Source organism: Dermacentor silvarum, chromosome 4 (assembly GCF_013339745.2).
Source record: "Dermacentor silvarum isolate Dsil-2018 chromosome 4, BIME_Dsil_1.4, whole genome shotgun sequence".
NCBI lineage: Eukaryota > Metazoa > Arthropoda > Arachnida > Ixodida > Ixodidae > Dermacentor > Dermacentor silvarum.
The window spans coordinates 59,260,963-59,288,852 of record NC_051157.2 but is presented as its reverse complement, the minus strand read 5'-3'; the positions used below and the strand labels follow the sequence as shown (position 1 = coordinate 59,288,852).

The 27,890-nt window shown below is 50.2% G+C and overlaps 1 protein-coding gene across 1 annotated transcript in view; it reads right to left on the bottom strand.

The window, feature by feature from the left end:
• LOC119450091 (zinc finger protein 704) overlaps positions 1 to 27,890 on the bottom strand; it is a 111,295-nt gene that overhangs the window by 59,747 nt on the left and 23,658 nt on the right. The window contains exon 2 of the mRNA XM_037713453.2: positions 26,531 to 26,655. Coding sequence (XP_037569381.1) covers positions 26,531 to 26,655 — 125 coding nt within the window. The remainder of the gene's footprint in view (positions 1 to 26,530; positions 26,656 to 27,890) is intronic.

Here is a 27,890-nt window from a genome sequence, read left to right as displayed (position 1 = left end):
GGACTATGAAGGCAGCCCATTGAAGGAAAAGTGAAATATACTCGCGTTGTGCAATGCACGTTTCAGGCGTGCTGAGGCGAAGCTGTCTAGCGAGAGAGGGCTGCAGCCGTGTGATAGACGCCGCGTAATATATTTAAATGACCGAGACTGCCTTCGGTAAGTCGTGTCTCCCGACCTCCCGCCGAGCTTTCGCCTCGTACGCGGGCGGATAATTCATAGCCATGCGCAATCAAACACGAGCTGCCCCTATTGAAACTTTGCAGGAATGCGGCCGGCTCGCACGGAATAAAGTGGTGCGTGTGTACGATTCATACGTAATCGATGTTGGTTATACAGCGATTATACAAAGACAAAGAGATACATACAAGGAGGCTCGCGAGCCGTGAAATCCCAACAACATGTTGCAGCAAAGCGCAGTTATAAGTACAGAACGTTTCTTCGAAGAAAACAAGGTAATATACACACATGGCGGGGATCTCCTGACCCAAGGCTCACGTAATTTTGCGCCCCGTCAAGGGCGCGGGGTCGAGGCCCTGCGCGTCATTCAAGTTGGAAGAAAATTGAGCATTACCGATTACTCGGCTTTATTCGTACACACCTCACGATATGCAGCCGGACAAACTTCGAGGACGGCACCACAATCGATTTTTTTCCCCGCACGTAATAAAGTGATAAATGCCTTGCCACCTGAGTGGGTCCACGCAGCACAATGACGTAACCTCGTATAATAATATAGTACATTAATAACATCGTAAGACGTGCCACCTTATTCTACATAATATATACGCAAACGAGCCATTTCATGCTCTGGTATATGCATGAACCGATGCAAATATTTGACGCATGACTGTCTTTTTTTTTTTTCCTCTCTCTCCGTGGATGTAAATGCTAGTTTGGTATCCTAGGTGAGGTGGTATATACAATACACGATGAAATGCGTTGCGCGCTCGATTTCCACAACGTAAGCCTGGCTCGAATGAATATATTGTTGGTTCCTCCGTTGCGACCTTGCTCTTCGTACTTCACAGAGTTGGCAGCGCGTCAAGACGACGTCGGTGTAGTAGCTTCAGCGAGGTATGACCAGCACATATATGAACGAAGGAACGTGAACCAATTAAGGGTATGCGCACGCAAAATAGTCGTAAGCTTTGCACGTGGCGTGACGCGATAACGTATCAATATAGCCTGCTGCCTGCTAGCCTGCTGCTATGCCAAGAACACAGACTCATTACACGCAGCGATATCATCGATGCCATTGCACATTTCGTCGAAGAGACACTTTCACCTCGCCGCGCAGCAGCGCAAAGCCTGCGCACAGAAAGAACAAGAAGGAGGGGGGGGGGGGGGGGGGTTATACCTTGCGGCACATAACCGACATCGCTGGCTGTACTGCACGGCAGATATGCCGAGGTGGCCCCAAGGAAATGGCGTTCGGCACTCCGTTTTTTGAAACAGAATATCACATTCTCGTTATCTGATCCTGTGTTCGCGGAGTAAAGAGGAAGTTCAAAACGATCTGCTATATAAGAATGAGAAAGAAAAATGAAAGAAATAAAAGGCGGGAAGAACAGGCTTTGACGGATTTAGATAAGCACAACCTTCGAGTATATTTGCCCCGTATACAAGGAAATAAGCATTTGTTTTATTCTTTGACTCAACCAGAAAGCAGAAAAAAAAAGAAAAAAAAAGAAAAAAAGGTAATAGTGGATTTCACAATCTCCGTTATATGTTGTCTTTAGCAGGAAAATTTTGGGGATTATTAATCGGTTAGGCGCAAGCGCAGTAGCACTGCGATGCAGATATGGTGATACAGACGCGCCAAAGTATACCAATGCGACAAGAGTTCTCCACATGAATTCGCATATGAGAGAGAGAGAGGTCTATGCGTATACACACAGCGTTCTCGCGACGTGGCAAAGCCGGTACAGTTCAGTGACTCCTATCAGGTTCGAGAAAAACTAACTCAAGCAAGAAAAAGAACATAGAAGAAGAAGGAACAAGTAGTCGAACTGTACACCGCGACCGCTTTTCGCGCGCGTATCCTCCTGCCTCTATACGTCCGAGCTTCCTTCCTGCTAACGCTGCTGCGGCAATAGTGACACAAGACAGCTAGACTTCTGCGTCTTGGCTATTTCCTTTCTCGCGCCTATACTCCTAGTTTACGAGCTTTAGCCCCCCCCCCCCCCCTTCCCTTTCCTCGCACCTTATTTAATTTTATTTGTATAGTTCATAGCAATTGTTCCTTAGCCGTTTCTTGTGATGGCCGACTCCTGGGTATACAGCAGCAGCTTCACATGTTTTCAAACAAGAACAACAAGGACGACAGAAGCACCTTCGATCGACGGCGCTCAACAATTTGGCTGTTCTTACGCCGTCGCATGTGTACACTCAACGCCATAAGCGCGCAAACGTAGTATGTGTGTACATGTGTATATACTTTTATACGCGCACGGCACCTTTCATTTGCGCGGCGGCAGCGCCTTGCCCGTGTGTTTGCAATCAGGTTAATGGGCGGCGCGTTTTCGTCCGTGCGAGCCGTCTTTTTTCCAAGCCGCCGTTAGCCGTCACCCCCTTTATACGTTCACTCCCACCGCCATTACCGCGTCAAAAGCGCTCCCATTTCGCGCGAGTGATTGCGAGCTCCTGCGTTAGCTCGTTTTCCCGGGCAGTTTGCAACTTCTCCTCTGCGCGTGAAATCAATCGAGGCAGCTCTGTTCCGCTGCGCCGCGGAAAATTTCGTTTCTTTTTCCTCGAAGTTTACCGAGGACGCACCGCGAGCGGCAGATGCTATCGCCACACCGATGGCGCCTCCATTTTTTTTTTTCTTCTGCGTTTGGAAACATAGCCCGCCGTCTTTCACTGTGTGCGCACATCGTCTAGATGCCCCGGTTTGCGACTATAAATTAAAACTTGTACGCAGAGCTCCTAATTAGCTCCCGCGCAAATCTTTGTTCCATCCAACGTATGCGCTTCAACTTCGAACGCGCATGTGCATCAGGATAAAAAGCGCATTGTGGTGTAAGAACGGCACCGACAATAATTGAGCTGAAGCATGCAAGAGTTTTTTTTTTTTTTTTTTTTTTTTTTTTTTTTTTTCCCTCGCTGCATGAGCAGCGAGATGCTCGCCGGTTGAGGAGATCGGGTTTTGTTCCAAGAAACAGATCACTTCACGTAAACTTATAGCGTACATATAGTTCAAAATACCTGCAGCCACAGTTGCACATGATTACACAAGAGTTCTGCAACTCTCCCTACCGTATTCCAATCTAAGATGAAGCCAGCTCCGCACAAAGAAATGAGCTTTCAGTGAGCTCGTCTTATGTCCACACTAAAGACACACATACATGTTTTAAGAAAATCCGCCGCCTTCTTTAGAAGAGAGGAAGAGAAAAGACGAAGAAGAGAAAAAAGATAGCCCAGCTACGCAGGCACGGTCGTGCGGCCGAGTGGGCAGGTGTGTTATTCTGCCCGGAGTCTGTATACACATCCTGTGCATATCTCGTGAACACGAATGAGTATTTATATACTACGCGGCCACACAATGACTCCTTTCCTCGCTGAGAAATATTGTAATAGAAGAAAAACAAAAGAGACCCGAGTGAACGCCAAGAAAAGTAATAATGACAAAGCACCGAGTGTTTTTCGTCTGTACATCCTATCAGCGGGGAGCACATGTGCACGAGGCCCCAGCCGCGGTTCGAACCTTGACACTGAAATGCTCGCCGTGCACGGCCGCGCAAGCACACGCTATATACTTGAATGTTACGACCGCAGTTGCTTCCATACAGAACTACCGAAGCAGTCGGCGTATAGCCCAGGACGCGCCGGTGGAAAATAAGGGAGGGGGGGGGGGAGGAGAGAAAGAAGACAAAGAAAACAGCTGTTGAGCGCAAGACAAGAGGCGGCTTTCGGGCAGCGCATGCAGCGCTAGCTTTCGGATTGCATCGCACGGCACAGGTGCGCTCAGCGACTGCAGGCACGTTTGTGTGTGTGGCCGGCGTGTCGTCGCTTTCGTTTTGTAAAGCTCTATCCCGCCTAACCACTATAGTGTCGGGCTCCGCGATTTGGACGTCCTGACCTAACCTCTTGACGCAACTCGGACGGTGATAAACCCGTATACACTGCTCTATGCGAGAAAGAGCGCCGCTTCTTTTGCCACCGCGCTCCCGATTTAGGGCGACCTGACGACCTAACCTGACGCAAACTCGGACAGTATAATAATGAAGCTGTTATTACGGGCGAGAAGAGACGCGTTTCTCACGCGCAACCTTTTGCGCGCCTTTTTGCACCCGCGTGTGGTTACGGAAGGCATGGGTATGCCTTGTTGACCTCCCCGCCATTACTTCCCTTTCCTTCTCTCGAGGTAAAGACTGCATGATTGCTGAGATAACTCGACCGGTGTCACGAAAGCGGCAGTGCGGAAGACGCGCAAGGAGGTTCAGGATCAAGCAAGCGAGCGAAGATATATGCATTGCTTCCTCATCGGCGATTCGGTGATTGTGCATGGCGATGGGATATCAGCGACCGAGTTTTCATTGCGTAACTGCTCAATTAGTACTGTCCATAGAGTCCACCAGATTTAACCGTGTGTTTCCGCGGAGACGCCACAGTACGCGCAAACGGCCCACCCGGCCGGACAGACGAGTATATATTTTGCCTATACGACGAACGTGGCGTTGCAAACGATGCCATGCAAATAAGTTTGGTGCCGTCGCGATCACTGTATACTCATGCTGCCACTGTAGCGTTATATAGGCTAAAAAACGTAAGTTATATGCGATGGACTCGTCTATACGGTTTCGAAGTGCAGTATCAACTGTGGCACGACATCCCTAAAGCCAGCCTCAACTGAAGTTTTATTTCCGCTGTCCTCAGACATCTATAGCCTCGGTGCACGGTTTGTTAACACTCCTCATTGTTGGGCGTGCAGGTATTAAACAGTTGAAGCTCGATCACTCCCCGTCCTTAACGTGTCCTCGGTCGTCGTCGCAGGAACACTTAATTCATAGCTGGTCTTCGTGGCTTGCACAGGAAGCTTCGAAGCTGGAGCAATACGATATACCTGCAGACACCGATGGTCGACAACTCAGAATCTGACTCAACACGAAACGCAGCAGCTGCACTGGGTCGGCTTACACGTATACATATACACGACCCACGGTACAAGGAATAGCAGCTGCGCGGATCGAGTTGGTTGAAAAAAAAAAAAAAAAAAAAAAAAAAAAAAAAAAAAAAAACCCGGCGAGAAAGGAAATTTCTTCAGACCTCGCAGTCGCTGTCGCTCTCATCACTAACACAGGCTGCATCATTCTGTTCGTTTACCACCACCCGAATTTCGCGTGGCATTGTTTATATAAACGAGTCCTTTGTCCCACGAACAGCGCTGTTTGGGTTACGTTTAATCCTCATTAAAGAAACTGCACTATCCTTTTATTCGGGCTTCAAGGTTGGGAGAAAGTTCGCGTCGCCTTTATAGCTTTACCCGAGATGGACGTCTGGCAAACAAACGGCGCGGTTTGTTCGCGCACCATTAACGTGAGCTTTTCGACGAGAGAAGGGCAAGAATGCCTCCCACCCGGGCTCTCTGCTTCTCATCAAAGTTTTTTTTTCTTACATGGGCAAAGCTTCATCACGCTTGCTACAGTTGGCAATGTGTCTGTAATAATTATAATAATAATAATAAGAGGAAGAAGAAGAAAATGAACGATAATAAATAAATAATTAACTAAATAAATAAATAACCACACATGTCACATTGATTGTATACGAACTCGTAGCGAAAAACCTTCAGGTGACATACTTTCTCTCAGCCAAATGTCTCTACACGGGCAGGAAACAGGCGACAAGAGGGGAAGGAGGGTGGCGGAGCGCGCGGAACGGTGCACGTGAAAATGCTTGGATCCACCTTCGGCGAGGTTACACGCGTACATGTCGCCGAGTGCGGTACAGTCGCACAACTTGCCCCAACGACAGAGGAGTCAAGTCGACGACGGGCCAGCCCTTCATCACACGTACACCAACGGCACCACACGCCGCGGAAGTTGTACCGTATTTTCGCGATCGCGCCTGTCATGCTGACTTTCGACTATACGGTGCCCACAGATGAAACAATATTTCTTTGTGCGCTTGTGTTCCTGTGTGTATCGTGCTTTTGGGATTTGGGATAGCAGACTCTGACGTGGCCTACCTTTTCGTGCTTATGTATACATCTAAAAGAGAGATAGAGAGATCTTGGCGCCCTTGGCCATTCTGCTACGATTATTTGACATGAAGTAAGTAGGAAGTATAAAGGAACGTCCTAAACAGCCTGTCCCAATTAATTGTTGAACTTAATCGGGTTGATTGATTTGGGCGACGGAGAGCCAGAACTACAGTTGTTGTTGTTGCATGGTTAACCAATGACATAGCTGAGGGTTAGACTAGCTGCAGCTCTATCTTTCGCCTTCGAGTACAAACACAAATGCCCATCGCTCATGTCACATAGTTTCGCTTACGACTGTTGGCAAGCGATACCGACCTTCCACGAAAGTTACGGCGACATAACGCGCGTACGTGCTTCAAAACAAACCGAAACGTACTCCATAACCACAAAAAGAAGGAAAAGAACACCAAGAACTAGCGCGATGGGAAGCAAGAAAAAACCGTACCCGCATCCTGTCTAGCCTCTTCTTCGCGAGTACAGGCACGCACCGTTGGCTCAAGGCCAGCCAAACTATCAAGAAATAAGCCTTCGGTAGCTATTAAAAACGGTATATAGGATGCTATGCGGAGGGACGAGCGGCGCCGACGGGAGAATGCGCGACAGGCGTGGATGTCGTTGCCATTACAAGGCTGCGGCGGTTGCGAAAGGAATAGTTAACGCTGATTCAAATATCGCAATCCACAGCGCTCAACACTCACTCGGCCTAGCCCTCTGCGAGACTTCTTAAGCAAGTCTGTGACTGTGCTTTTGAAAGTGCTGCTCGAACCAACCGCACCAACGCGCACGTGTTGTCAAGCCTGGGAAACAGTAAGCGCAAAAGCAGCGCCCCTTTTTTTTTTTTTTTTTTTTTTGCATGCACTGGTGTGTACACACGTAGTGCAGACCATCGCCGTTAATTACGCCCGACCTCACGCTCTCCCACGCTCAGCGCCAGTGGTTAACGAAATTGAGCAAGTTGTTATGACTCGCTGCGTTGCCCAGCTGTGTACAGACTCCTGCAAGGTCGTCGGTTCGATAGGCAACCCATGGAAGCTATGCGGTTGCTATCCAGGCGAAAGTGTTGGCTCACGCCCTTGCAATGCTAACCATCGCGCACTGCGCTTCACCCCAGAGATGTTATAAGCAATGCCGTGGCACCGCCGGAACGTATTAACGAAGATAGATAGATAGATAGATAGATAGATAGATAGATAGATAGATAGATAGATAGATAGATAGATAGATAGATAGATAGATAGATAGATAGATAGATAGATAGATAGATAGATAGATAGATAGATAGATAGATAGATAGATAGATAGATAGATAGATAGATAGATAGATAGATAGATAGATAGATAGATAGATAGATCCCTAGTTTAACAATACATAAACCCGAGGTGGCTGGTCCTTTGAATGCGCGAAGCACAGTAGAAAACTCGCAAAGCGTTTAGCGTCTATACTTTCGCTGACCGCTCCACAGACTTAGTAATCTGCCGCGTACACGTATACGTAGAGGTAGTTTCGCAGTTGACGCCAAATCTCCCACAGCTCTACAGCGATACCGTCTTTAAGGGATCAACGCACCCACAGGCGTATAATTCCAACAGGTGGGTGCAATGTAAATGGTCAAAGTGGATTCATAAAGTGTCGCCCGTCGCGCAATTAAGCAGCGACAAACTCGGACCGAGAATGACTAAACCTCCGCCGCTCATTCGACACTCGGGTCGTGTCCGACAGAACTTTGCATCTCGCGACTTTTATTTCCTCACCATACCTCCCTCCTCTCCTATATTATTTTTTTTTCCTCGTCCCCGTTCGTCCTTCACCGCGAAGACATCTTAAAGTTCTTTGGGTTCGTCGTCGCATGACTGCGACATACTGCAGGGACGCGTCATTGTTTCCCCGTCCCGGCACATAATGCGATATACAAGGAAACTGAGAAATGGAGGTATAGATGAAGAGGCATACAACGCGAGACGGAGAGATGGGGAGAGACAAGAGGGGACAATGTACTCGCGTCGCGAGACGACCGTAACGACGAACGCGGTCATCTCTATATGGTCCTCTGCGGACGCACGGTCTTATATATTTATAATACGTCCACACACAATCGACTGCATATGTGCGTCCTGACAGTCGTGTGTGTGTCACTAGTATACCTTGCGCACGGCCAGGTGTACAATCCGTGTCGAACTGCATATATATATACACGCGTTCTGCTCTTCGAGCTGCAGGCGCGCTCAGGCGTGGCTTTCTTCGCGACGCGGCGCGCTCTGTTTGGCAGGAATTGTCAACAAAACACTGGCAGGACCCGGCCAACATCGTCGTTGGTCGCGCTTCTCCAACTGCTCTCCACCTTATAACTCGCTTCTTTGGTCTTGGCTTCTTTTTCCTTCCCCCCCCCCCCCCCCCCCCCTTCTTCCTTGTTCACAAGGCCCGTCTGTCCATCAGCGCACGAAAACCTACGTTTTCTTCTCGTGTTCTTATTTTTCGTCTCATAATGGCACTCATTCTTTTCTCCGTACAAGAACCGAGCGGATAGTCGAGCTTCTTTACTATTATTTTTTTTTCTAAAGCTGCGGTCAGGCTGTTTGTGCGTTTGCGTTGGGAAGGGACCTTGCAATGCTCCAGATGTGCCGACGGAGCGCAGCACATTTTGCTGATACAAAGTCGCGACCCAGTCCCGGAGCTTATATAGCTACAATCTATGCCGATTGCATGCGAAAGCTAACGAGCCAGTCAGAGCTCGACACGGTCACACGTTCGGTACTACACCGGAATAAAACAACGTCAGGACGCGGTAGAACTTTGGAAAGCCTCCTCTGCCGGTATCCACTATGCCGCTTCGTTTCGATAATTATTCCTGATTACTAAATCAGAAGAGATAGTTTAATCATATCGGCAATGTTCTCGCGTGGTGACCGCGACAGCCGTGCATGCGCAAGAGAGATGGAAATTTCAAGGTCAATGTAGTATCCTCCATAGATCCAGAGGAACTGAAAATTGCTTATATGTATACGTATATGGTGTATACTTAACTATTCCACTAGTATACAGCTCACTGGAACTATAGTACAATCGTCGGAACAGAGGTCTCTACAAGGTCACCTGCCCGAGAATCGGAACACCTTTAGGTCACGTATATGCGCTTCGGCTTTTAATTCGTAAATAAATAATAAAAATAAAACGAGAAAAACGATACACTAGCACGCATGCCATTCAACAACAGTCGCTTGCACAACGAACGAGATGACTCTCAATGGTAGCTACGTCAAGGGCACCATCGTGACGTCAGCTAAGCGAATCGCGCCGCTTCGAAATCTTGGCAACCAAACGCGCAGGGTGCGCATGCCACTTGCCTGCTGCGCGCATCGACTCACGCGCGGCCCTGAATATAGCATGCAAAGCTGCTGCACACGTGCCCACACCCACGACGCCCACGCAAGTACAGGCGGCGCCCCATAGCGTCCTCGCTGTCTGTCGCAGCTAGACGTCTCAGCTGCTCGGCCGTGCAAGGAGCAACACGGAGAAATATCAAAGTGCGCCGCGCGCGACATATGGAACAAGGGACGACAGAAGAAAAGAAGGTTGTTGCCACAGCGCGCTAGCTTATTTCCCTTTCCCTTCGTCGCTCTCGGACTTCTGCTATTCCCCTCCCTCTCTTCCTCCTCTCCTCTGTTGTCACGCTCCTTTTCTTTCGTTAACACAACAGTCCAACTTGGCTCAACGACAGCGAGTTTGGACACGGTGACGCATTGGCTGCATATATGGCAGCAGCGCCGGAAAAATAACGAGAGGGAAATAGATGGGGCCATGCGTTGTATGTATACACGTGCATGACGCGGCCAGTTGGCTCTCGCAAGAGCTGCGCAGCAGAAGCGCGACCTATTATAGCGCTGCTGCCGTGTGTTTGCGGCTGCAGTGGAATGCATACAAAACGAATAAACGAGGCGACGACGCGGTTCCTAGACAGAAAGGAACGGAAAGACGACTGAGAAAACAGTTACGAAAGAGATGAGCGGCAGGTGAACCACTTCTTCTGCGGCGCGACCGCGTGTCGACAGACCGCCGGCAACGCGACGAATTGCTGTTGCTGCACAGCCGCGACTCCAATGTCGACCGGAGCAGCACCGCCACCGATTTGTTGTTAGGGGAGACTCGCCTGGCAGCGGATTACGAAACGACGCGTGCCGAGCATACATACATATATACAGCGCGCAAATTACTCTTCGTTTATTCCTTCTCCCCCCCCTCCGGGTCTGCTTTGCCCCGCTTGGAGTTGGCAAAAGCGCCCAACGCGCATTGGCCAGCAGCTATATGCAGTCAGTCGGCCAGTCCCTTTGTCGTGGTTCTCGCATGCATGCGAGCAGGTGAACAAACAGGATAGACGCGAGGCTGTGCGCGAGTTGCGCGGGAACTGGGAAAAAAAGAAAATTTCAAAATTTCACACGCGCGAACGGAGATCTCGGGGTGTGCGTGCGTGCCCTTACATTTCGTGCCAACGGTCAGCAAGTACACGCACACACAATGGCCGACGCCCACATTGTCGAGTGAAGCTCGCCGCTATAGGCAAATGAGGTGGAATGGGGGACGAAAAAAAAAAAAAAAAGAATGAACAGAAGAGCAATGGCGGATGTGTGCCAAATTTTCGATCCGATCCCGACAAGCGCCCGTCAGACCTGCAGCGCTTTCTTCAGCCCTCTTTGTAAACATGTGCCTTGTGTAACGGGAAACGCTTTGTTTGCGGGTTTCTCTCTCTCTCTCTCTCTCTCTCTTTTTTTTTTCGGTGTGCGAACACACAAATCGCCCGCACAGACGCCGTATATTATCCAAAGTCGAGCCAAGTGCGATACGATTCAGGATGCGGGCTGAAGAGAACTGAAATTGGGGGCACAAAAGGAAGTCGTGCTGTGGACGCGGTATACAGCGTATACGTAGGAAGTCACGTGGTAGTCGCATGCTCCGATTCAAAGTAGGCACCCGACGAGATCCGCCTGACACGATAATGCGAGTGGGCCTCTTGCTTCGAAAGCGAGCTTTGTGGACAGTGTTGCTGTTTTAAACTTCGTATATGCTCAGGCGTGTCCCTGGTGAATCAGTGGCCGTACACGTATATGGCGTCCAGCTGCTCAGTACTAAAGGTCACGAGTTCGATTCATGGTCGCGGCGGTCGTATTCCGATACGGGCGGAACTGCGAAAACGCTCGTGTACCAATTAAGCTTCGGGTGCATGTTAAAGGAATCTGGATGGTCAAAACTAATCAGAAGCCCTCTACTACGGCACCTCTCGCAGCTCACGTGTTGCTTTTCGACGTTAAACACAATCAATGAGCTTTGCGCAGCTCGAGGTCAAAATCATAGCACGCACGCACACACACAGACAAAATTAATGGAATATCCAAAGCTCTCATGATTGCATTCATTAGATGCTATATAGCTGCCACAATCAGGGCTGCCTTTTTTTTTTTTTTTGGCAGCGTCGCATTGATCACACATTCGGCACACAAGCCGCTATTATCGCTGCTGAGACAATGTGCAATTCAACGATACCGCAAAAAGACAACGGAAGCTTATTCACCCATGTGACTGTGGACAGCGATTAAACGTACGCGATTTTTCGGTGCAAAATGGGAAGGCGCCTGGGGAAGGTATATGGCCTTGAACAGCACTCGGTATCTCGCGCGCTCGCATCACAAATACCGATGTAAGTTAAACACAACGGCCGCGCGATAGCATGTTAGCAAGCACAGCACACTACAGTATATACACGCAACGAGCTGAGTACAAGGCCGCGCAGGCAACGCACAGAGCAACCCTGCACAATCCTGCATCAGGTGTGTTTAATGCTGGCGGGACGCGCACCGCCTTGAGCGAGACGTCCGCGAAACCAGAATAGCATCTAAGCGTTCTCTCGCGCTGCTTCCGCACGTATCCCCAGGGCCGGTCTTCTACTCGACGGTCTACAAAGAGACCAGGCGAAAGACAGTGCATGCCTCTGTCGGGTAAACGGCACGACGGCCTATCTCTTCCCAATATAGATTTGCGCACGCCCCCACCATATATATGCACACGCACTCACGCACACACCCGCACATCCATCCATCCATCAGACGAACCTGGAAGCGCGAGATTGACGCGAATCCCACGGGCGTGCCCCGATAGTGCCGTTTAACGAGAGCACACGATGCACGGTGTCTATAGTACACGAGCCGAGGCATCACGCGTTTGCCAGAGAGAGGGGCAGAAGGAGAGAGAGGGAGGGAGGGAGAGAGAGAGAGAGAGAGAGATCCCGCTATACAAGATGACCTCCGGGCAAGTATTTAAAGCGCGCCGGGAAGGAAGGGCGTTTGATATGTGCGAGCGAGTGTGTGCTACATGCTTGCCGTACATGCATCGCTCGGCAGGCGTTTGACCTGGAAAAAAAAGAGGTGAAAGAAAGAACATGCAAAGATTCGGCAGGCTCGTTTCGAAGAGCAGAACCCCGAAGCGTGGTGCTCTCTTCGATTCATTTACTGTTCTTTCTTTCTTTCTCTCTTTGCATGAACCAAATGCGAAGCTCGCCCATCCAATGATCCGTTCGTCTTTCCCGTTTCGTACATCACGCACTCACAAAAGTAGTCGCTGAAGCGGTGTCGAACAGCCGATTGGCGTCTATATACGGGGCACTCTGTATATGCGAAAATGCCGCGGTGATCATATATCTCGTTGGACTATAGACGGCCGCACACGGCGGCCTCTTCGAAATGCGTACGAAACATGAAACAGTCGCTTTATCTTATCTTGAGACTCGTGGCGCACCCGTATAACGCGGATATAATGCTCGATGAGCTCTTATAAAATGCAGACAATCTCGTGACATTAAAGTGGTTGCCTCCGAGACCGAGTAACTGGGCTCGTTTTCAAACAGGCCGGTCGAGGAGGGGCTGCACGGTAGCGATTATACGTATATACTTGCCGCGGGTCTTCGATCTGGTTGGGAACACGTATAAGCATAACAGAGTGACGCTGCATGGTGGCGTCGAACGAAACACTTGCGACACATCTCGACACACCAGCTTAGCTGCACTGTCGCACAGCTATAAGCTGGTAGAAGTAACGCTGTACGGTGAAGGCTCGTGCGCAAAATTAGCATTGTCAAAACGTATGCACGTATAAAAAGCGCGCGAAGCATCCTAAATTCTATATTATATTATCTATCTATATACACGCCTTCTTATACCAATTCCGCGCAGTGTGGCAGACGCTACGGCTCGTGTGATTAGCCGATCAATAAAACGATCAGCTGGCTGCCTGTTGCAGAGAAGAGATGGGGTCTCGCCCAATGTGCGCCATTGATCCTAATGCTTGAAGTTGATCCAGTCGGCTGAGGGCGATCACTGGCGGACAATGGAAGAACGCTTTCTTATGTGTTTCTCTATTCTGGTTGGGTGACCTGTAGCTTTCGCTATAACGTATCCGGAGTTGGTCAGAAAGTTTGGTGACTGACGTCACCAAACGCTTCATTCGTATAGAAACTGTCTATTTTTTTTTTTTTTTTCATCATTGGCCGGTTACTTTCGTTCATGATGTGTTCGCTCGATCGGCTACTGGCCGCGCTTGTTGCTAAACAAACAGCGAACTGATTCGCAAACATAGGCCCAGATCCTCGCGTCTGTTTACTTACTGCTTGGCCTGAACATCTGTACGCCGCGGTCCAAGTGCAGCACGTCTCTCGCGCACGAAGGGCAACGGTCGCTCTTCGTTTAGAGCGCGTGTTCTGCGCGCATGTGTGTCGCCACAAAAGCTATTCAATTTCGCCCGCGCTGCATGTTTTCATCTGCGTTACGTTACACATGCGCCGGCGCTTTGCATGCTTGCGAATAACGCCAAGCCCTGTCGCGCGAGAAGACCGATCGCTGATGTCAGCAGCAAGTGCGATTCCCTCGCGCTATCCGTCGTGAAAGCCGCGTGACGTAACAACGAATACGGTTTGCCGCGTATATACATGCATACATAATCGAGTGGCGCTGGCTGATGACGCTGTCTCTGTATACTTCCAAAGCTGCAGGCGGCTTGTTTACATTCCCATTGTGCGCACTTGGTGCTTGATTCCGTTGACCCGTGCACGACGCGCAATAAATTTATTCGCGCGGTCCCACGCGCGTCCGGGCTCCGCACTCTCGCTTCTTTCTAAAATTTTTGCCACTTGTTTACGCGTCAGCTGCATTCTTTTCAAGTGACGTTTGTTTTCCTTCTCCATCTACACTTCCGGGAAAGGCTGTTGACTGTGTATCGACAAAGATCGAGTGCGGAGTCCGCCGCGAGCAAGAGATACACTCCAGCCAAAAAAGTCATTGTGTCGAAGCCTGTCCAACATATAACACACCTGTTATGGAAGAGGGGGGGGGGGGGGGGGTGCAACAGTATGTTACATGTAGGAAAACACATCGGCAGAGCGCGGTTTATTATTGCATAGAGTCCAGCCAGGAAAAGATGGTCGATCTAAAGTTAATCGTTATCAGCGATCGTTACATATGCCCACGGTTCCGTTATAACAAGATTACAGCTTACGGTCTCATTAAGCAAGGCGACGATGGATGTCCGCCAGGCTTATAGACAGAAAGAACATTTAGCATGACTTATTCTCCCTAGCTCTTCGTTCTTTCAAAAGCTGCTTAGAAAGTAGGCTGGCCATCGAACCGCGAACACCATCGGCTCGCGAGCTAATCTGACGAGTTTACGCTGTCGCTTTTATTTTCCCTCGCCCCGTTATTTGGCAGCGCTCTCTCTATCTTTCTCCGCAGATCTACTACTACACGCGCCCCTGCTCCCTGGTTTCGTCCGCCTTTGTTTACCCCGAGAAAGAGGCAACGCATCCAGGGAGCAGCAGTCATCGACCGATACAGCGTTCGCCGACTCGGCAGAGCCGACCGTGCAACGACGGTAAAGCGCCGCAACGAGGGACGATAAGCGACCCCCGCCCCCCATGGACTAGGCAGAATCCGCGCGCGCAGTGCACTGACACGCGCGGCTTATTTTCACCTCGCTGGCAGCTGCTGCGGCAGCCAACAGCGGTCGCAGCTCTCCTGTGACCTCCTGTATGCAGCGACCGTATATATAGTGTACACAGTACCGCGACGCGAACGGCCGAAGGACGTACATGTCGCGCGCAGCGGATGTTCGTGAACATTCGTTCGTATACCCACTTGTGAAGCACGTGACGTCATACGCGCAGTGTAAAAAGAACAGAGAGAGAGAGAATAAAGCATGAAACAGTCGTGCGTAGTGCACCTCTGACGACTTTCGTCTGAGCAAGGACGAAAATTTGTGTAGGTTCTCGCTAATTCTCTAAGTGTTGGGAACTTTTAGAACAGGTGGCCACAGAGCGCCTCACGAACGAATGACGTCACTTATTTGTTACGTGTGACGTCAACGCGTGGGCGTCGGCGAATAGAAACTTCCTGACCGACGTTCGCCGCCACTGTCGGAATTTATCTAACGTGTTGAGACTCGGCATACACGACGAGAACATTGTCTCTAGCGAATGACGTGACTTTGTTCAGCACGTGACGTCAGCGTAAGCGCTGGCATTAATGCTGGTTGCGGCAGATGTATACTGCTCGTTACATGCCTGTTACTATATACACGACTTCTCATGTTCCTTAGTCCGAACAATTCTTCGCATAATTCTCTTGTTGGAAGCGCGCTCCAGGCGCCTTTCTCGCGCATTTACTTAATCTGAAGATACATGATGGCTATATATATAGTTCACGCTACATACGCAGGCATCGTAACTGGTTTAACAGGCACCGCCAGTATACGAATAGGCTATGAAAGCATGAGCACCGCCTGAGTGCACAGACAAGATAGTCCAGTCTGCTTGCGTTTAAGGCGGCGTAATTTGGCGTCACGCTGCAGGGCCTTCTAGACATGACGTGTAGTGATGAAGTGACGGTGTAATTGCGGAGCAATCTAAACTGCACTGCTCGTGCAGTTTTTTTTTTTTTTTTTTTTACTAAGTGTGCAGTTTTTTACCAACGAACAAGGCTGTGCATGATGCATGATTATTTACTACACAAAAACAAAACAATAAGAGAGCGACCTAATCGTTCCTCTGTACGAGACATCATGGTCACAAGACGGTAGTAAATAAGGTTCAAAACACGCACGGGCGACTTCCACGCAAAGTGCCATAGAAAAGAGAGAGAGGGAGACTCATTGCTGGTTTGTATACAAGGTGTTTCTCACCTGGAAGTATCACAGCGAGACTGATGGAAGGGCACAAGGGAAACTTTGTGTGTTCTTATGTCTTGCTTACCTGTCTCCGCATTGCCCTACTAAGCTTCCAACGAAAAACTGCAGCGGGCGCTGGTGGTCATGCTCTATATATACGTCGACGCCTCACCGCCACACTCTCCTACAGTACAATCTCCAGGTCACGATCGAGGTGCTAACGGGGTTCAAGCAATGTTCTGCGCTTAATTAACGGGCGCTGGAATAAATAACGAGCGGCTTTTTCCGAGTTATTCACCCGATTCTTATTCTTATACCGAACCGCCGCATGCAGCGAACAATTTCTGCGGTACTTTTACTCCGAAAAGACGGAAATGTGTTCTCCTTCCGGCGACAGCTATAGTTCAGTCAAACCGCAACCACAGAAAACAACGAAGCCGTACGTCAGCGAAGTTGCTCGGGACTCGCTATAAGCGACGCGTGTCATAGCGCGAGAGTCGACCGACGACTCGGAAGAGAGCGCAGGCGAGGGTGAGGCCGCCTGCATGTTTTCTCGAGTTTTTCTGCTCCACGAGCTTGTTGATCGCCGGCGTCACGACGCCGGTTCCTTTTCCTTCCTCGGCAAGCGGCGGCGATCGTTTCGTCTTCTTCCACCGTCATAAACATGCGGGCGCGCGACAGATCCAACTACCGCCAACCACCCTCTCTTCAGCTCCCCCCCCACCCCCACCCCCCTGTTTCGTCTATATATACTGCCGCTGCTGTGCAGAGTCTCGCGCCTCCATCGGCTTCTCCTTCCACCACCTTCCGCTGTCCGGGCGGTGTCGCGGACGTGAATTAGCTCCCGCGCGGGCGCATCCGAAGAGGAGAGAGCGAGGGATATATACTCCCGGCATGGCTTAACAGAAAAGGCAGGCAGCAGCTGCCCGGCCCAAGCGCTGGCTTGTGGACAAGGGGAGAAACTTACGACACGAGCCGCCTGCCAGCAGCATCGCGAGAATGGTGTTTCCTTTCTGCGCGCGCACGGCTGCGTCGGAGGACGACAGCCGCACAGCCACCGGCCGGGATTTTTGTTTTCATATGTCTGTCTCTCAGCCTGCACATATATATATATATATATATATATATATATATATATCGCCCTCGTTTCTGCTGATGGCGCTGGAACTTTATGAGTATACACAGGTCGTGCATCCACAATTGATGGCACTCCTCCCCTGCATGGAGAACCTTATCAGCGAGGCTTGGAGGAGAGAGAGAGAGAAAAAAAAAAAAAAAACTTGCGCGTCCGGCCACTTACGGCTGTAGTAATTGTCTCGGAGAGACAGTAAAACGCCAACGTTTTGGGGGCCCGGAGAAAGCTTTATTCGTCTGCATATAGATTCGTTACTTTCGCCTGTCTTCCTTCCCTTCAGCATGCATTTGTTTCGTCATGCTCTGACGGAAGACAAAAGGCAAGTAGCTCATAAAAAGTAAGAAATAAAGAATCTAAGTATAGCTGACGCTTGTCATGAGTATACTCCCCGTATTTATAAAGCGTGTAGAAGACGCGACGGCCTTTTATCGATTGCGCGCGCACCGTATACCAAATGTTGAATCAAGTGAATGTAGCACCTATATATATATAGTAACGTACACGTTTATTCACGAGTATACATAGAGATTTCTTGAGAAAGACAAGCACTGCCTCAGCAGCGACAGATATTTCCCGAAAGGACTAGAGTGTGCACGCAGTGGCTGCCAAACTATAGACACGCTTTAATCCACCGACCATCACCTGCCTCGGTAGCTTTGTGTCTTTGGTGTTGAGCTGCTACGCCCGAGGGCGCGGGATCGAATCCCGACCGCGGCGGCTGCATTTCGATGGGAGCGAAATGCAAAAACGCCGGAGTACCGTGTGCATTGGGTGCAAGATAAAGGACCCCAGGAAGTCAAAACTAATCCGCAGTCCCCCACTACGGCATGCCTCGTAATCATATCCGGGTTTTGGCTCGTATGACCCCAGAATTTAATCAATCACTGCGTCAAAAGAGGGTTAATACGTATAACCTTATATATATATATATATATATATATATATATATATATATATACCGTCTTCCAATCAGTATTACAACGCTAACTCGTTTAACTGTCGATTATAACAGCAGAGGGAGCTGTCAGTTTTAATTTTTTCTCCCACTTCGTTCGTGCACCAAAAAGAAAAAAAAGAGAAGCGCCCGGAAACATGTATCAGCGCGCTGTGCAGCGAAGGACACGGCGTGAATAACTCATCGCGGAAGCACGCCAAGTTTTGTTTGACAAGACCCTGCACAACGCTCTGCGATTACGTTTGCGTGCGCTCACATGACTTCCGGCATTTTCTTTCTCATCTCATCATTTTATTTATTTCTCTTTTTTGCACCCTTTCGTCTCTCGCTGTTCAGGCTCTGCGCGTATCGCCCGGATCTCGCGATCAGCGTTGCGCGTGCAAACCGGGCAAATATGGAAACGGCCGCGGGAAAAGGAGGGGGGTGATTTCCGGCTCTTTGTGCCGCCTCGCAGCGTCGCTCTTATACAGTGAGGATCGTGCCTGCTCTGTTAGGGTTGCTTTTAGCGAAGCAGGGGGTCCCGGAGGTTGATTTGCTTTTATTTCGTCTTTTTTTCCTTCCTATAAGCTCCCAAAGCAGAGTACATGCGTAATTCGCCTGGCGGCCCAGGGCTCAGGAGAGGACGGAGACCCGTCCTCTCCTGTACGTACGTACGCTGAAACCGAATCACACGCAGCGCACCATTAGAACATATTTAAGGCCAGCTGGGTGCGCTATAGGAAGCTGGGTGCTATAGTGCGATAACAGACATGTCGTGCCCAAACGTATCGCTGACAAGGCCATGGCCACCGCACGGGAAAAAGAAAAGTACAATAAACCTTGAAACGCTGACGTTACATAATGTATATTCATTTATACTAGGGTACCGCAGGCCATTACGTTTTGTCCAAGCATGTGCAGAACACATGTAGAAGTTTAGAGCCGGTAACAACACACAACGTCATGCGGAGCAAAACAAAATATTGCAGGAAATGTTCCATCTTGCAGTACAGAATTGCCAGATTACAGTAAAACGGCGCCCTTTCCTCCTTTCTTTTGTTCATATCTAAAGTGTAAACACTTTTTTTTTTTCTTTTTTTTTTCACGCCGTCAGGTTGTCCGTACGTACGCCCCTGGATTTTATCGCCACGCCGCGCAACGCCGCTGCTTTTTTTGGTCTCCCACGGAGGTTCACGCAGAGGGTCGGTAAACAATCCCAGCGGCCGAAGCAAGAGCACAGCGGGGGCGCCGATACAGAGACCAGATAAGAAGCGGCCGCGGAGAAGCGATAAGGGGAGGTCCAGCGATGCCCTCAGCAAGGGCGCCCTCTTATCGGAGACGTCAGGTGTCCTCGGCAGGTCGCGTCAGCGCCACTGTTTGCCCGAGACTTACGACGACACGGCTACCGGCTTGCTCTTTCGCGCCCGCTACTCTTATGCACTGCGGCGTGATGCGTGCGTGCTTTGCGCTCGACCCGATATCGACAACCGCGGAGGAGGCTCCGGACAGGAAGAGGGGCACATATGGGCATATCTGAGTTGAATCAGGCAAAATGGCGAGCCGATTCCAGTACACGGACGGATCCGTCCATTCTATATATATAGTAGTTATTTCGCAGTTCTCCATCATCGTGGTCACGAATACAGCGTTACAGAGCCGCACATTCCGAGAAGCGCAGATGAACAGCTATAATTCGTCAGCTGCACGTTAGTTAGGAGCAGTTCCCATATACAAAATTATTTTTTTTTTCGCGTCGAGATGATGCAATCAAGACGCTTGTTACATATACAGCGGTCTCCATTCGTTCGCATTGAATGCTCGCATATAATGTGTACACGACATACGCATTCCCTATTTTCAAAATATGAACATGACGTGTCTCGTGAATCACGATAAACGCGACCAGAACATGAACACATATGTTTGTAGTCCCTCTTCAAGTTTCTGCTTAAGCGGACCAAAACACCCTCTTTGTCATCCACTTCAGTGCTTTGCTTCGAAATTTCCGGAGCGGGTGCGTGCAACTTTGAACCCGTGATGTCGCGCAGTGAGTATCGTCTATAGGAATTAAAGCAGGCGAATCGCAGCATCCGCAGCTGTCTACAGTTTGACACCTGGACGTCCACTGTCGAAGTTGAGGAGCATGACTGTGACTGTAGTTCCGCTAAGATGGCATGCACTATAGGAAATAAGAACACAGCAACTTTTCTTCGGCTACGCTCGTCCGCGGCAATGCCGCGAAAGTCATGATTACGCCGACAAACTCTGCACTCCACTTTTCCCCTGCAGCCCTGCCTGCAACAATCCGTGTAGCCACAGGATGATTAAAACCGCCGCTTGCGTGGACTCCCTTTTCCACGAAACGATCATGTACAGCTGCTCCGGCTCCGCACCGCCGTATTAGCGGGAATGCGTGAGCTGAACAGTTCAACCTGGGGCTTGCGTGGAGCGGTGCGCAGTACATGCTTGTGCCGCCTTGCATCGGCGCGTGCGCATAACGCAAGAGGGCTCACCACAGCTTGTCGCCATTAGTCCCAACAGAAGACCCCAGAACGTAACACGCTCGGTGCCTTTGACCCCGAAGGAGGAGCGGAGGGGAGGCCTTTTAGGCTGCACATCCCAACGGAGAGTCTATACCCATCGCAAGCGGGCACCAAACCTCCCCCCTTCCCAAACGCCCGCTTCTTCCCTTTCTTCCTAGCGCCGAGAGCAAGTAAAGAAGTAGAACGGGAGCAATAATAATATCGTCGGGAGCGAGGAATCCGCTCTCTGCTCTCCGTGTATACCGCCAAAGGTCACGGGCGCCGGGTCTTTTTCAGCGGGCCATAAACACAAGGCCTGCCTGAAGCTTCCCTTGCGGTCCGGACCTTTCACTGTCCTCGACGTCGTATCTTTCGTTATTTTATTCTCGCTCGCGCACGCCCTTCCTTTGCCTCCTCCTTCCCTTTCCGATCGCAGCTGTATAGCTATGCGCGTGTGCCGACAGGCCGAGGCAAGAAGCCCCCCGTTCCCTGAAACGGTTTTACGCCGTCAGTCAAGAGCGGAGCCCCCAACGCGGTGCCCCCCTTCCTGGCGAGCGAATCCGCCCCAACGGTCGCAAGCAGGCGAGGCTCGCTCTGCCTTCTTTTGCCAGCGTGGTGCGGAGAGAAATACGGAGCGCGCGCGGCGTCGATGGCCGCCGACACGCCGCGCGCGCGCGCGTCACTGCTGGTGCTTCCTTTCTCTGCGGTTTGACTGGCATCAGAGACGACGAAGACGCGTTCCTGCCTGCGAGGCACGTTCGTTTGTTGCTCCTTCACTGTGGGGCAGTGGCTCGCAGGGCGTTGCACCTCGAATGCCTCGCTTTCGCGGGTTCGATTACCCCTGCATGCAGGTGTTGCGACTGGGCGCGGTTGCCCACGAAGAACAACCGACGCGGACAGGACCTCCTGCAGGGCCTTGAGAGATGGGTGTCGAACTGCCCGCGCGCTCTCCGTGAAGCCGAAGCTCTTATAGGCAGTTGCGAGGGACCCGCGCGGTCAAAGGTTCGATATTAATTTAGATGGAGCGACTCTGGTAAAGTCAGGGGGTTTACAACGCTGGCGAGTACCTCGTCGATATGAGGTCGACGCTTCGAGGGAGATCGGGTTTTAACCTCCGTACTTCATCATCATCATGGACTATCACGCTTTGCCTTTGCGCACCATATCCTCCCATTTTCCTCACGTAATGGTGGATACAACGAACACGGTGTCGGGACAAGGGAGTAACACGTAAAACATTAGAAGGGGGAGTATAGTGCAGCGCATAGCAAGAGCATAGGGAGCAAGAACTTTTTTTTTTTTTTTTTTAAAGCACCGCACTGTCAAGCATAATTCATGAGAAACCAGATCATAGTTCTTGTCGCAGTACAGCTAAGGTATCGATGGGTGAGGCATGCGCGGCGTCGAATGCGAGGAGCATCCCTTTGCTGCAGAAGCAGCAGCTCGCCAATGAAGTCACGTCGCGTTCGCTTACAAACGCAGAATTCCTACACAGAACGCTCACGTATTCGCAAACATGGCCACGTCGTACGTTCCTTTTCTATTTCGGACGTAAACCGACTTCCCGTTCAATTACCATGATAACACGTGCGTTCAGAGCAAAGAATAAACGAGTAAGCTTTATTTATTTATTTATTTATTTATTTATTTATTTATTTATTTATTTATTTATTTATTTATTTATTTATTTAAAGCTAGCTCAAACGGTTTCGATCGTATAAACGGTAGGAAAGATCGAGGGCGCTCTCAAAGCCCATTGCAACCTTCCCGTAATTACCAAATACATACGTCGTGTCTGTGCTGCGATACCTTGTAGCATTCTCGAATTTCAGATACCTATACAGTGAGAAAGAAGGTGGAAGCGATGGCTCGTCGCCAAATACCTTCTTGACAATAAATGAGAGAGGGTATAAAGTAAGGTGAGGGCCGATAGGACTAAAAGAAATGACCTCGAAAGCCGCACCAGAACTGTATACGACGGCTAAGAGGGACATATGGAGATAAAATTTGCTACATGCAGCGAACTTTGAAATGCGGCAAGGGGAAAGAAAAAGTCTACAAAGTGGCACTTCCAAGCAGCACATGATATGTATGCAGCTGTCATCAGTATAATACAGCTTCATCAGGCACGCACCCGAGACAGAAAAACCGTGCAGTACCGTGGAGCTGGCGGCAGCTTAACCCGGAGCTACACTGACTGCGTGCGCACACTGGAACGGTCAACGAATGGGGTGAGAGTTGAGCCAGCACGCCAGCCAATCGCCAGAACAAACGACAGTACAGTGACCAATCAAAACGGGCTCTCGCGCATAGCGCACAATATATCGTCCCTGGATTGACGGATACCAGCTGCAGCAGCTATTAAAGCCCCTATATATAGGGGCTTTAGCAGCTATAGCTTCCGCAACGCTGAAAAAACGGCCGCACGGTTTCAGCGAGCGAAGTATACCTATGCGCCATCTAATCAAATTTCTTGCAGCGTGACGAAAGCTGTATACGGCTCGCATCACCAATCGAGCAGAGATAACCGAAACAAGCGCTCGCCCAATGTACGTCTCTAACGTTTCCGAACGTGAAAGGTACGTAGGGTCACGGCAGGATTAGGCAACGCACAATGGGCGAGCCTTTCTGTCCAATCTGACGGGCAGAAGGGCCGGTATAATGTATCGATTCCTCTCCTTCCATTCTATACCTTTCTTATCATGCACCGTTTCCGACTGGCCGATCATAGCGATAACGTATAGGTGTGGCACCGCTCGGACCACTGCTGAAGCCCGAAAAGGAAAAAAAAAAAAAAAAGGAATTGGAATAGAATCGTTATCCGGCCTACTCGTTCCCGATTGGTTGACGCCACCAGTGGCTTTCTCCGCGTTGCACGGAACTGTTGAGGCAGAGTGTATAGGCGAGAGGTGATTGCTGTTAGCGCGCGCTCGGCGATGGCTTTCACGATTCGCGGCGCACGCGTCGACCGTCGAAGCGACTTGGGCTCCTTGGGTTGGCAGTTCACCTCGACTGCGCTCGTTTCCGTCAAGCGCGAGCGATCGGGGTCGCGTCGCGTCAAGCGTTCGCGAGAGCCAGATACCGTGACGATTACCGCGAGAGCCGCCGATCGGTTCGCTTCCTACCGAAGCGCATGCATCGCCGTATTGCATGAATGCATTCGGAGGATTGAAGACGCATCTCTTCGACTCCCCGCCAAAAATGATTTTCTTTCTTTTCTATACGCGTTTCTTTGACAGAAAGCATCCGAGGAATGAGGCGGGGCGCGTATATAGGCACGAATATAAAACGACGGTTGGCGAACAGAGGCGGAATGATTGCGCCAGGAGCCAAATTTAAACCGCGCGACCGGCCGACTCGGGATGGTGCGTCGTCTCGGTGAAGTCGCTTACCTTTTCTATTATAAGTGTACACCCGCTGCAGCTCAAACAGGGTCGCCCGAATTTGTCCCGGCTTTAATAACGCGCGGGCCTGTATTTTCTATGCACTTTCTATTATCGGCCCCGCTTACTCTAGTGGCCGATCTATAGGCTATCCAGCGAAGGCGCTGTTTCGTGCGAGTCAATGCCGAAGGGCTAAACGACTCAAAACAGAAACTTTACAAAACATGGCCCCAAAGCATAACGCGCTCGTGCGGTGTTTTGATTAACTTAATTTCGGTTCTTTTGTGATGTTCAAACCGAAGTTATCGCAGAGACAGGACACGTCCTGGATCACAGCTTCGTGTATATCATAGCACGCGGCCAGATAACTTCAAAAGGCCTGAATTTGTTTCCCACATTCCGAAGACTCATAAAAGGCTAACTGTCATGCAAGTGAAGATTCGAACTATATGGAAGCCGCGCAATATTTAGACATATAGTTTTACATAATCGTCTCGAACCTCATTCCGGCTGCACATATAGGCTCGCAGGCACTCCTTCCGTTCGAGTCTGCAGTTATGAAAGATATGCTGGGCGCATTCGGCGAGGAATAAATAACATAAAATAAGGTACAAACAGCCAAAAAAAAAAAAATGCTCAATGCGATGCACATGTGTTTCGCCCGGTTTTTTGGCGCCGTCAGTCCGCTTATCTGTGCGCGGCCCCGCTGAGCCGCGAAATGGCCCGGTGAATGCCCGAAGACCCGTGTACACGGCGACCCCGACGCCTACGCGTCTTCGTAAAGGGGCGCCCCCACTGAATCACGACCTTTCCGTGCTATGTGGAGCTGCTGCTGCGTCTTGTGCACTCAACACGCGCCGATAGGGGCACGATCGCACGACCTTGTTGCTTCGCGCAATCGCGCGACACACCGAGCTTCTCTTGACCTGTTATACCTGCCTCAGTATGCAGCACACTCCGCGAACGCAGTCGCACATATATAGTACAGTATATACACACACTGAGCGCACGGCCTGTATCTTCTCCCCCTATCTCTCTCTCTCTCTCTTTCTGCCCGTTCTTTATAACTCTTTTTTTTTTAAATTTTTTCCAGCTTTCAACCACGAGCTGCTGCGCTGATCCACGACCGTATAAATTTGTACGCGCCGTGAATACTAATGACAGAGATAGTGCTATGTAGCTAAAGGGTGTTGCTTTATATATGGCCTTTTTTTTTTCTTTCCACATCGCTGGCGAACGAGCAAAACAAGATCGTGTACAAAGCGACTCGAAACAGAAAGAACGCTACGACTGCGAGAGCATGAAAAAGAAATAAAAGGGTCGTGAAGGGACAACAGCTGTGCGCTGAAGTCACAGCTGGTGTCACGCTGCATCGCAGCAACATTGTGCGTCCGTGCGTGCGTGTGATTATGTGCGGGACTAAGCCAGGTATAACCGCCCTAAGAGAAAGAGAGAGAGAAGGCTGGGCAATACATTTTATACTTTTTGGCTACCCCATACACGTACATATGCAGAGCGAGGGGGAGTGGAATAAGACACAAGAATTCGGATATGGACGACGGTCAGCGCGCACATAGTCTGTCATATCTGTCTGTCATATCTGATGATATGTCATATCTGACATAGTCTGTCATAGTCTGACATAGTCGGTCAGCTGCCTTCAGTTATTGCAACAATGGCCGCGTTTGAGTTGGTGGGGGAGCGAGTCGAGATAAAATGGTGCCGGTTAATAAGGGTTGTGCAAGGGGGACATCTCTTGCCACGAACACTGCATCTGTACCGCTTCTGAACACCTCAACGCCTGGAGTATCCCATGGCGGCGCTGGAGCCACCAGCACTCATGCGTCCATTGCAGGTGTTCGTCCCTGAAGTATATAGACAAAGTACAATGCTGCTAAGCTTAATTCCGTGACCTGTCGAGAACCGGCGTATTCAACATGACATGGCCGCATGACATGGCGTCGTTACGTACTGCGCTGGGAAGCTCTTGCAAGACGGTCACCACTCAGCAAGGTCGTTCCTATATGCTCTGCTTCCGGACTGATCCCGCAGAGTGACTGAGGGGTGGAGGTTCGAGTGCTAAAAGATGGGAGGGGGGACTCTCTGGAAAGAAAGGGATGGCGGTGTGCCGACGGGTGTGTATATATACTACCACTCACCAGGAGCGTCGGAGGGCACCCTTGGCGACTTTGGGCTGCACGAGAGTCGCATGAGCACCATGGCGGCCATGCAGTCGTCCATGGTGTCCGCGTCCTCGCTGGCGCTGGGACGCCTCTTGCGGCCGCTGCAATGGAGAAAAAAGAAAAGAGAGACACGCACTCAGCATTGTGCGGGGAAGCGCTACATGTATACAGCGGCGGTTATGCAAGCACAGCGGAAGAAGGATGATGAGCCGGCCTGTCTGTCGAGGCCTGTAATCTTTCCGTCTCTGCAGCTCCATGCAATGCCGCGTCGGGTGCGTGTACGTATAGGCGGCAATTCGCCGCTATAGAGACGACCTACTCGTGGGAGGACAAGCGTGACCTCGCTTTGACGTCCGTAGAATAGGAACCAAGGTCGCGGACTCGGCCGTCGCCAGTACGACTCGCTGTGCACTGTCGTGTTCGCGTGTATACGTACACCGCAATGATTCCCCGCGCATGATACTCATTAAAAAATGTCGGGGAGGGGGGGGGGGGGGGGGGACGAGAAATTCGAGCAGTACAAGTGCCCTCTATGGAATGGAAGGCTGCAATAAAGCTCAATCACCCGTGCAGAGCGAGGCAGGTGCTGTCTAGCACAACCAGCATATACTCGTACGTACAACATGTATACGAAAGAACATGTTGCAGCTCAAAACCCGTGTTCAGTGAACAGTGCTTTAACATCGCGCTTACTTGGCTGGTTTATGTTGATTCAAACGAAGACACCGTTTCGTTTCACTACTCTGACGGCAGCGCTCTATACAGAGGGCTTTTACACGAACTTCTCAATTTACTTATTTTTTGACCAATCATCCGGGCCAATTAAAAGTGCTTCCTAGAGTAGGCAAGTGCATCTTGAGTTAACTGCGGCTACAGATCTGGCGATGATGACAACGTACGTACGTTATGAAAGCTCGGTTTCGCGGATGGTATACAAGTGCACGTACAGGCGCGTATACCTGCCGTATGCACAGCCGCAAAGACTGTTGACGATCGATAACAATTTCGATAACGATCGACAAAACTTCCGTGGTGCATGTCAGCGCATCGCAGTGCCTGATTCGACAAGAGACAAGCGGCTTAAGTATACTCAGGTACCCTCAGTACACGAGATCTCAGTCGTATACCCTCAGAGTATGACATATGCCTAAGCGGCAGCGTCGACGGTAGTGATCGAGCTTGCACAGAGCCTATGTATGCCGTCGTCTAACTTAGCGCCCGATATTCCTATAGGCTTCCCTAATGAGGCCGCCTTGTTTTCAGCAAACAAAATGACACTGCCAGAACCATTGCATAAACAAGGATCGCTGCATAAACAAACAAACAAACAAGTAAT